Raw genomic sequence first — 11,541 nt, 5'->3', positions numbered from 1 at the left:
GGGCCAGAGCAAATGATTTCTCGGGTCTTATAAGGCCGAGGTTCCCCACCCCTGCTCTAGAGTGTAGATTTTTAGTGGAGTAACTAACACACATACATAGCACACTGTACTGATGTGTCTTAAAGTAAATTACAGATTTTATAACAACTTTAAATATCAAGTTAGGAAGGGGAAAATATTTTCAAATGAAACAAACCTGTACCCCTGTAGTAAATTGCTAACCATCTAGGTGTAAGTACTACAGATACATTGTAAACAGCAGAGAAAGGTCTAGAAAATCAATGTCGATTCACAAGGAATACAATTCTTTAAATAAAACATTTTTCTTATTACTTTCTTGACAATATCAAAATATCCAAGTTGTCCAATTTCACCTTTTAAGTGAAAATGTACGAGAGGGGATTCTAGTCGTCTTTGCTGCCCAGAGCTTGTGCAGGAAGTATGGGGTCTTGGTGGTTCTTGGATTGGTATTCAACATGTATATGGCATTAAAGCGCATGCTCTATAATTCATACGTAATGTACTGGTCATATTTTGAGGGTTTTTCTTTGTTTTTGTTTTTATTGGTGAAATTCTGGTTCAATATTCTGAGTGCCATAATCTGATGTGGAAATCAAATATGGAGTGGGCATTTTTACAAGTTTCTTCACATAATGTTTTAAAGATTAGAGGACCACTTGAAAGTAAAATTCTTTTCCACTTTAGTCTAGATTTGTATTTTAATAAAAATGTTAACTCTGAAAGTATTTATTACTGTGAGAAAAAGACTTTTTAACTTAACAGATTTTATTCCGTCCCCTTCCTCCTCCTCCCCCCAAGACTGAAGTGATTTCATATTTCATGGCCTGCTTCTTGCCTAGTTTTTCAGGATATCCAGCATTAAGGGGAATCTGTGAATCCTGGACTGTTGGGGGATGTGCAGGGAAGTATTTCTCTTTGGTTCTGAAATTTCACTTTGTCGTGTTGGCAACATGTGTGGGTAGATCTTGTAATACAGCTGAATGTGAATGTCACTTAGCATAGAGAGTTGATAATTTTCAACTTTGTAAGGTTTTTGTTTTGTTAAAGTGTTTTCAAAATAGAATCAATGCTAGAGCTTTGGCTTATAACCAGTATTTATTAGTGACTAAATATGTTGTTTTCAGAGATACTAGTTTCTTTTAAGTGTGTATAGGAGAAGTCGGGGGGTGGGGGGTGTGGAGAGGAGGGGTGGAGGGACACCTAATCCACTCTGCCGCCTCCCCCCACAGCAGGCTTCTACTGCCCCATCTCTTTCCTCATTCTGTCCCTTTATTTCATTACTTTTTGCCTAACCATTTTTATTTAGCCAGAAGATATTTCTCTGCGCTAGCTATACTGGCTAGAACAACTATGAACACCAGTGATGAGAAAGAAAGGGAACTAATTTAACCAGGGAACTGATGAGACAATTACTAGTAAATGTTGTATGTTGTGGTTTTGTTTATCCAATTAAGGGACCACATGCCTAAATTATTTTGAGAAACTTCTTTTTAGGTTACCTGTTCAGAAGGCCAAAAACCTTTGTTTCTTCCATTTCTCCTTTACTTTCTTTCCTATTTTATAATTTTCCAAGAAGTAAGGGCAAAATAAGTTTACTAAATATATAGTGGATAATTTTCTGTTTTATATTTTTAAGTTATTAGAGTTTAAAGTTATCAATATAACAATTTTATCTTATTTCCCAAGTTAAAAAAAATACCTTGTTTAATGAATATGAACTTCTATTAGGGGTGATCAAGAAAAAGAATAGGAAATAGCATAAGAAACTAAAAGCTTAAACAGCACGTTGATATAGACATAATAAAGAACTTAAACAGACATGTTGAAATCTGAAAGTTTGTTTTTCTATGTAACGAGTTTTTTGAGTGAAATATTTTCTTCAGTGAGAATGACGTGATACCATATGATTTTGATTAAACTTTCTGCAGTGTTACAGTGAGAAGGTTGAGAAAGTATTTTCTTGAACAGTATGTTGGCAGCGTATTCTCTGCAGCTTTGAAGGAATAACATTGTCTTTTGACTACTGTCTCTAAAATAGCAATTTTTTATTAACTCGATGAGGTATTGTATAGATAATACAGCTGTTTAAAATTTGAACATCAGGACCCGATTTTAGTTTTTTTTAGTTTCTTTCTTGAGGCATTCCAACTATTTATAAGGACTAATAATTTTTTAACTTTATTCCTTCTTAGGGTCTTCTGAAGAACAAAGACACAATTTCCCTTTTTTGGGGGGTGGGGTTAAACAACAGATTTTAGATCTCTAAGGTAGCTTCAATTTTCTCACAGTTCTAGAGGCTGGGAGTCTGAGATCCAAGTTCCAGCAGGTTGGTTTCTATGAGGACTCGATTCCTGACTTGCAGGCAGCTGCCTTCTCATTGTGTCCTCACACAGCCTTTCCTGGATGCCCAGAGAGCAGGCGCTAAGACGGGTGGTCGGGAGGGCCAGGCTCTGCCCTGGGGGGTTATAGGGGTCTGGTCATTGGCAATGGCCCTGGATATGGATGCCGGTGAAGAGCCCGGACGCTGTGAGATAGGGGCAGGGGGCAGAGGTCCGGCACTGGACAGGCATCCGGGAATCCAGACAGGGATGTGATGACAAGTACAGGAAGGAGACCCCAAAATTTACTTATTTTAAAAATAAAATTCATTCTCTTTTATAATTACTATGTGAGTCCATTGGATAATTTTATAAATCTAAGATACATTATATGGGGTATCAGTGATCATATTGCATTATCTTTCAAGAAGGTATGTCAGAAGACTAGAGACACCATCTTTGTGGTCTACTTTTAGCTTTTCAGGGAACATAATTGGAAAGTCAGAAGTTTGTGGGGTTTTTTAAAGACTAGTTTATTGGTTTTTACACAGGAAGAGAGAGAGAAACATCAACATAAGAACGAAGCATCAGTGATGAGAAAGAATCATCGCTCGGCTGTGTCCTGCACACCCCCTACCGGGGATGGAGCCCACAACCCAGGCACGTGCCCTGACCAGAATCAAACCTACTACCGTTCGGTGCATGAAACAATGCTCCAAATAACTGACCGGCCAATGCTTTTTCTTTTTTAAATCCTTACCTGAGGATATGTTCTTGTTGATTTGAGAGAGCAAGAGGAAGAGAGAGAATGAGAGAAAAAACATAGATGTGACAGAGAAACATCAATCAGTTGCCTCCCTGAAGCGCCCCAAGCAGGCATTGAACCCACAACCTGGGTATGTGCCCTCACCTGGAATCAAACCCGAGCCTTTTGGGTGTAAACGGGATGACACTCCAACCAACTGAGCTACACCGGCCAGGGCAAAGAGTCAGAAGTTTTCATTTTCTATCCATAATGTCAAAGAGAAGAAAAATAATAGAGGAAAGCATTTAAAAAACATTAGGTGAGTCTAAAGAGGAACGCAGAGGGACAGGTAGTGCTATAGACTCTGATGATGACAGTGGAATCGATTCTGTAAGAACACGTTTCTGAGGACAGGAAGCATGGCGTTAGCATTCAGCAGGAAGGACTTCCTTACTCATTGTTTTGCAACAAGAACCTGGACCGTTGTTTTGTTAAATGGACATGTAACAGTATTCTTATGTGATGCTTATCTACCACAGTTTATCTGATGTGGTTTGTAAGTGGACAAATGCTGAAGGCAGATGTGTATATGAAAGTTATTGGAAGGAAAGAGATGATGTAGAAATGAAATTCATTGGATTGGCCATTCTAATTGGTGATTGTAAATCTAACAATGAAAATGTCTTACAGTTATGGAGCAAAAAAGTCCTTCCACTCTAACAAAATTATGAGCTGCCAAACGTTTCAAATATTCTTCAAGTATCGCATTCTGACAACACAAGGACAATAGTGAGAACCTATTGGCAGAAGAGAATATAGGTGCCACTTGGAACCGCTGTTAGCCCAGAATGTTGTCTCTCTTGAAAATAATGTCTCACAACTTAGGGGTTGAAATCAGATTGCAGTATATCGAGGACGACTCTTTGTAGTAGTTTTATTTTAAGAAAACTTAGAAATAAAGAAGGAGTTACACTGGAAGCCTACATAATTTTATTAACCAATATCATCCCATAAATATAATTTTTTAGAGAAAAAGACTCATAGAACCTCCCTTTAAATTACCAGTTAGCTTGCAGCAAACTAATATACTTGATAAACCGTAATCAGCTCGAATGGCATTCTTCTCTGCGATGCCTTCCTGTGTGTGCCCATCAAACCTCGTCCTTTGGAAGTGCCCGTACCACTGTGCTCACGTGTTGAAAGAACACAGCCTCACAGTTTGACTAAGTTTGGGGGCATTAGGTCAGCATCTCTCAATGTCACAAACATATTTATATGGTTATATGTATAAAACTTGTGCTTATATGACATCACGAGACCCTATCTCAAAAGAGAAAATGTTTCTCCCATTTAAGAAAAAATGCAAACAAAACTTTTTTTTCTCTCCCATAGTACAAAACTAACCAAAAACCCCACATAAATTGTCATTTGGTTTTGTGCCTCTTAATAAGTTCTTTATAGAAGAAAATGCTAAATGCTTACTACTCATTGTTAAGCAGCCTCTTAAAGATACATTGTCATCGATGGAATTTAAATTGTTCAGGAAGTTTGGGTGGTCTGAGAGCTTTTAGACTAGAGGACATGGCAGGTATTGTGACTGACACCATCCTAGTTTCCCAGATATGTTCCATTTTGGTATATTCTATTCCACTCACACTCAGTTATAAATGTAAGACCATGTCCAGAGATTTTTTTGGTTTAGCCAATGTTTTGATCATTTATTATGCAGAGTGTATACATGCCTGTGTAAGAGGTGGTAAGAGGCTATTTGTCACAAAATGCCTTTTCTTTGTAGTCGTACTCCCTTTTCCCTCTAAATTCTGAGGTTTAGTGGCATCTGAAACAGGTCTGTAATGGGATGCATGTTTGTTGTTATGATGGCATGACACCTTAGGTGTATCAAACTAGCTATGCATTTTCTGTCCAGAGCAAGGCTTTATTGATTTTTAGAGAGAGGAAGGAAGAGGAATAGAGAGACAGAAACATCAGTCGGCTGTCTCCTGCATGCCCCCTACTGGGGATTGAGCCCACAACCCAGGCATATTTCCTGACTGGGAATCAAACCCATCACCTCTTGATTCATGGATCAACACTCAACCACTGAGCCACACCAGCTGGGCTTCAATGAGTTGTTTTATATATATATATATATATATTAGAGGCCAGAGCATCACATAAGAATATTGTTACATGTCCATTTAACTAAACAACGGTCCAGGTTCTTGTCGCAAAACAATGAGTAAGGAAGTCCTTCCTGCTGAATGCTAACGCCATGCATCCTGTCCTCAGAAATGTGTTCTTACAGAATAGACTCCACTGTCATCATCAGAGCCTATAGCGCTACTTGTCCCTCTGCATTCATCTTCAGACTAATATGGATTCATGCACAGGTGGGGTCCCTTGGCCTGGCCTGCACCCTCTCACAATCCGGGACCCCTTGGGGGATGTTGGACTCCCGGTTACAGCCCGATCCCTGCAGGCCAGGCCCGATCCCCGCAGGCCAGGCCGGGGACCCCACCGGTGCACAAATTTGTGCACTGGGCCTCTAGTCCTATACAATAAAAGCCCAGCAACTAAATGGCAGAACAACCAGAATGACTTGTCGACCAGTCACTGTGACACGCACTGACCACCAAGGGGCAGACGCTCAATGCAGGAGCTGCCCCCTGGTGGTCAGTGCGCTACCACAGTGGAAGCGTCACTTGGCTGACCAGAGGCTGGGAGGCGGGTTTGTGGCCACTGGGGGACTGAGGCCTACTCCACTGTCTCTCAGTGCTATTGTCCCTGGCCTGGCCCTGACCGGGTCCCCTGGAGAGGCAAGTGCTCCGGCTCCATGAGAGATGCCGGACCAGGGAGCAGCTGCTCGGCAGACCAGGATGAGCAGCACTCCCACAGCGGGCCAATCCCCACAAGCCATGCCCCCCACCAGTGCATGAATCCCATGCACCAGGCCTCTAGTATGCATATAAGATCTTTGGTTAATCTCTTCCCTCCTCCCCCACTTCCCTCTGAAATTCATCAGTCTGTTCCATGTTTCCATGCCTATGCATTAAGCATCTCCCCCCTGGTGGTCAGTGCGCATCATAGCTACTGGTTGAACAGTCACTTAGGCTTTTATATACATAGGTTTGCGTGTGTGTGTGTGTGCGCGCGCGCGCGCATGCGCGCACGCGTTGATTTCAGAGAGGAAGGGAGAGGGAGAGAGAGAAACATTAGTAATGAGAGAGAATCATTGATCAGCTGCATGCCCCACACTGGGGATCGAGCCTGCAACCCGGGCATGTGCCCTGACCAGGGATTGAACTGTGACCTCCTGGTTCATAGGTCAACAACCACTGAGCCACGCCAGTCAGGCTTGGATGAGTTCTTAATGAATGCTCATAAAATTAGACAAAAAAATAATAGATCATACATTTTTAGTAAATTACCCTCTTCAGTTTTGAAAAACAGTATTATTGAAGAACAATGTATATGTAATAAAATGTAGTTCAAGTTTTTCTGTGGTAGCATTCCAGTACTGAGTACTCATCTTTTTCTACTTAAAATATTTCTACACTAAAACAACATTGAAAAGACGAGAAGGGGCCTAAAGTAGTGGATATAAGAATAAGCAAGTTGAGTGGAGAAATAAGTACAAGAGTGTAAGCCAAGATTTTTCACTTTAGTGAGAAAGTATCATGCTTAATGTTTGTAGTAAATATAAAGAATAAATGATTAATTATATTTTTAAAATTGGCATTTATTTAAGGGGTCCTAAAGTATCAAGATATCTCCCTTGAGTAGTTTTTAAAATTAGGTTTATTGAGCTATATTTTGTATGCAATAACATTCACCCTTTTTAAGTGTACAGTCCGATGAGTGTTGGTGAGTATTTAATATAGTGGTATAACTAGCACCAGGATCCAGAGAGAATATTTCCATTACCCCAAAAAGTTTCCTTTCGCCTTTATGCAATCAGCCCCCTCCTCCTGCTTCTACCCCCTAGCCCTGATAACCATTGATCTATTTGTCTCTATAGTTTTTCTTTAGAATGTCAAATAAATTGAATCTTATATTGTGTAGTTTTTTATGTCATTCACATAGCATATCACTGGTTGGTTCCTTTTTACTGCTTAGTAGTATTTCATTGTGTAAATATACCATGATTTCTTTATCCATTTACCACTTGATGAACATTGGGTTGTTTTCATTGAGTGCTGTTAAGAATAAAGTGGCTACGAACATTCCTGTGCAAGTTTTTGTGTGGACACATGCTTTCGTTTCTCTTAGGTAACTAACTACCTAAGAGTAGAACTGCTGAGTCATATGGTAACTTAAGTTTAATTTTATAAGAAGCTAGCAAACTATTTTCCAAAGTGGCTGTACCATTTTGCATTCTTACCAGGGTTTTGTGAGAGTTCTAGTTCTATATCTTTGCTAGTCTTTCTTTAAAAATGTAGCCATACATATCATTGAAATAATTTGTTTAAATCTTTTATCCAGCTTTTTAAAAATTTGGTTGGTCGTCTTATAATTGAGTTGTAGGAGCTCCTTATGTATTCTGGGTACAAATCCTTTATCAGATAATGTGTTCCGCAAATATTCTCTGCTAGTCTGAAGTTTCTTTTTATTTCTTTACAGTGTCTTTTGAAGAACAGAAGTTCTAAATTTTGATAAAATTCATCAGTGCTTAATTTATGGTTCCTGCTTTTTGCATTTGTCTAGAAATCTTGGTCCAACTTAAGGTTGTAAAAATTTTCTTCTGTTCTTATAGAAGTTTAATAGTTTTACCCCATATGTTTAGGTCTGTGATCTACTTTGACTTAATTGTTGTATATGGAGTGAGGTAAGGGTCCAAGTTTGGCATTTATTTTGTTTTATTTTACATCTTTTTAAGCTTCATTTGTTGAAAAGATCCTTTCACTGTTAAATTACCTTGGCACCTCAGTTGAAGATGGATTGGCCGTACATGTCTGGCCTATGTCTGGACTCGGTCTCTATCCTTACCACACTGTCTTAATACATTTGTAGCTTTTTGAAATTGAATAGTTTGAGCCCTTCAGCTCTGGTTCTTGTTCTCTTTCTCAAAATTGTTGTGACTATTCTAGGTCCTTTCCATTTCCCTATAAATTTTAGAGTCACTTTGTTCATTTCTTTGAAGAAAGCCCTTCAGTCCCTTGACTACTCATGTGATGAATGATAGTAGTATGTATATTAGTATCCGCCCTTCTTAGTTGTCGTGGAATACACCATTCTTGATCATTGTTGTGTTTCTTTGTTTTGCAGTGTTTAATTTGGCATATATATATATACACACACACACACACACACACACTTACTTATGAGTAAGATATTCGGTTTTATTTTGCTTTCCTTTTTTTAGTCTATCTTTACCTGTTTGGGTATTCAGTGTTGTGATAATTTTTTTAAGTGAATTATGAAATAATCACTGGGTTCTGATTCCCTAAAACAGTTATGTAGTAAGGCAATTACATATTCCTTAGGAATTTGCCAAATGACTTAATTACTTTTTGTGATTATGGTCCATTCAAGTTTTCTCTTGTTTTTTTCTTAAATGGATTTCTAATGTGTAGTCGTGGCCAAGTGGTTAAGGCGATGGACTAGAAATGGATTTCTATTTTCCTAGGAAATTATCTATATTATTCAGTTTTTCAAGTCTATCATTATAAGGCTGGGTGTAGTGTTCCTTTTATACTATTGAAATTGCTTATATCTCAGGTTATTTAGAAGAGCTTTTTAAAAGTTCTAAATGATTAGGGTTTCATTTTTATTATGTTATAGTCCAAGAAGGTAACCTATCCTATTGCTACAGTTTTGGAATTTATTAAAGCTTTTTTTTCCCTTTCTTTTTATTTGAGGCAATATTTAAGGTTCATTTTTATAACAAGTTTATGGATACTTGGCAGGGCACATTGGCTTATTTATGATGGTGCTCAGATCCTTTCTGCCTTATTTATTTTCAATTTTTTCTTTGTAATTTATTTTCAGGGCAAATTTATTCGGATCAACTTTGATGTAACTGGCTATATTGTTGGGGCCAACATTGAAACATGTATCCTTTTTCAGAATAGTATAATCTAAAATAAAGAATCATTTCCTCTTCCTACGGCCTCAAAGAAACCCTTTGTGATATCACTCCCGTTATCAAGATGGTAAAACTTGAGTCCCAAGAGATTGTGACTTGGTCTTATAACACCAGGTCACAACCTGATCATGTGGCTGGGGAAGTGGAGAGTCGCACTGAGGTGAGGATCACCTGTATGTCATCAGCCCAGGGAATGCTTGTGTGGTGTAAGGACCTTTAGGTGAATACTGTTAAATTGAACTACTCTTCAGTTATGGTTGTGTTAGCTTATTTATTTTTTACCACCTATTTCTGCCATTCGTAGGATGGGCGTGTACCCATTAAAACAAGCCTCATAAAAGTACAGTTAAAGCCGTTTCAGTTAGCGTTAAGCAGAACAAAACTAGAGGAAAATGTCAATACATACACTAGTCCTAAGAAATGGTAGGTCTGTATGGAATGAATTTGGGTACAGATAATAAAATAGAAGTGTTTCTGAACTGGTAGTGTGCCGGTTAGGAAGGTTACAGATGACAGTTCTCTGATTCTTGTTAAAATAATCTCCAGTGATAGAAATACAGTTCTTCGTATAGTGCTGTATTCTTTGAATATAATCCAAGTTAAGAAAGGGGGGGGGGGGGGGCGTGAGGAAAGCACTCTGAGGTTTTAAGTTCCCTACTAGCCCAGTGGATCTAGCAGATTAGTGGGAAACATAAATTGCATACATTTTCTTTTCTCACAAAGTTTAACCATTTAGAGTGGTTAATAGCAGGATACCTAACCTATATCAGAGAGAAAAAATGTTTTATAATTAAATAGACATGGAAAAAGGACCAACTTAATCCTTAACCGTCTTTGCTCAGACCTTCTGGAAAAATCTCGTGCTGTTCGCCAAGCAAAAGATGAGCGTACTTTTCATATCTTTTACCAGCTGCTATCTGGAGCAGGAGAACACCTAAAGTGTAAGTTGCAAAACTCTAGCTGGTCAGATGATGAAAGTGAAAAGGAATTTCCATGCCATGGGATAAATACTTTTAAGTGGTAGGTACATGGGTGGTGTTATATTATCTCTATTTCTTTTTTTAAATTAGAAGGCAAATGGTGTGTTTTTATAAAGTTTTGTTTCAACATTTATAAATACACAAGTAAGAAAAAATAAACTTACTTAATAAAATTAATGGACAAACATTTTTATTTCTAGATTAACAACTAAATATATATGTTACATTTCCACTAGTCCTGGGAAAAGCCTATGGTGGGTTTTTCTTGAATCACAAGGACCTTTAGGTGAATACTGTTAAATTAGTCTATCTTTACCTGTTTGGGTAACTCACGGCCCCTAAAGTACAAGTAGGCAGTGGGGGTATTATCCATTATAATATTCTGTCATAATGTTTTATGTTGCACATCACTCTCAAAAGCACATTTACCACTAAATAGACTGCCTTGGAGAGAGGTTTCAGGGTGGCTGGGCTGAGCGCACACCTTCTACATCTGGGTGTTTATCTTAGGTCCACATAGTCTTCATATTGACCCAGAGTGTTTGCTATAAACTATTTGCTAAGAAAGGAATAGAAGATGGGTTTAAAAGCTTTCTAAAATATTTAAATCTGAAAACAATAAGGTTTTAGTTCTCTGGAAAAGTTATATCACTTTCCCACGATCCGATTTAAAATATTGTATAAACCACTGTCCCCAACACCCGTTGAGATTTGTGCAGTTTACATTATCATTTTCCTTCCTGGTTGCAGACGATGGGAAACTGTATGTGTTTGTGTATTTAGCATGAACATATAAAGAAGGAGAAAGTGTGGGGGTGAGAAGTATGTGGGGAACCACTGGCCTCCTGGGGCGTCGGTGCCGCCTGGATGTGGGCATGCTCAGTCTACTGAGGAGTGTTGCTTGAAGGCATTCCGTTCTGTTTTCTTGTAGCTGACTTGCTGCTTGAAGGATTTAACAACTACAGATTCCTCTCCAACGGTTATATTCCCATTCCGGGACAGCAAGACAAAGATAACTTCCAGGAGACGATGGAAGCGATGCATATAATGGGCTTCTCTCATGAAGAGATTCTGTGTATGTGGAATTTCTCTAAGATTCTGATACTCATTTAAATAAGACACACGTTGGGGGGGTCAATAGCCTAAACTAGAAAATGATCGAGGAACTGAGAACTGCCTGTAATTTTATGACATCCTGAGAGAGATCCTGAAAAGTTTTGTCCAGCTAATTTTTAGTCAAAATAAATTAGAATATATCTCTGCTATATGTCGATGCTAAATCCTTATTAATTTTTTCTCTTTAATAAAGCTATGCTTAAAGTAGTGTCTTCAGTGCTTCAGTTTGGAAACATTTCTTTCAAAAAGGAGCGAAACACTGATCAAGCTTCCATG

At 38.5% G+C, this 11,541-nt stretch overlaps 1 protein-coding gene across 1 annotated transcript in view; it reads left to right on the top strand.

Moving 5' to 3' along the window:
- Positions 1 to 9,021: 9,021 nt before the first annotated feature.
- LOC102420437 (myosin-10) overlaps positions 9,022 to 11,541 on the top strand; it is a gene marked incomplete at its 5' end in the record, with an annotated part of 41,892 nt that continues 39,372 nt past the window's right edge. Inside the window, 4 exons of the mRNA XM_023748539.1 lie at positions 9,022 to 9,136; positions 10,012 to 10,110; positions 11,081 to 11,224; positions 11,459 to 11,541. The exon at positions 11,459 to 11,541 is cut by the window's right edge and continues 4 nt beyond it. Coding sequence (XP_023604307.1) covers positions 9,022 to 9,136; positions 10,012 to 10,110; positions 11,081 to 11,224; positions 11,459 to 11,541 — 441 coding nt within the window. The remainder of the gene's footprint in view (positions 9,137 to 10,011; positions 10,111 to 11,080; positions 11,225 to 11,458) is intronic.

Source organism: Myotis lucifugus, unplaced genomic scaffold (assembly GCF_000147115.1).
Source record: "Myotis lucifugus unplaced genomic scaffold, Myoluc2.0 scaffold_1516, whole genome shotgun sequence".
Lineage (NCBI taxonomy): Eukaryota > Metazoa > Chordata > Mammalia > Chiroptera > Vespertilionidae > Myotis > Myotis lucifugus.
This window is presented reverse-complemented; position numbering and strand designations above follow the sequence as displayed.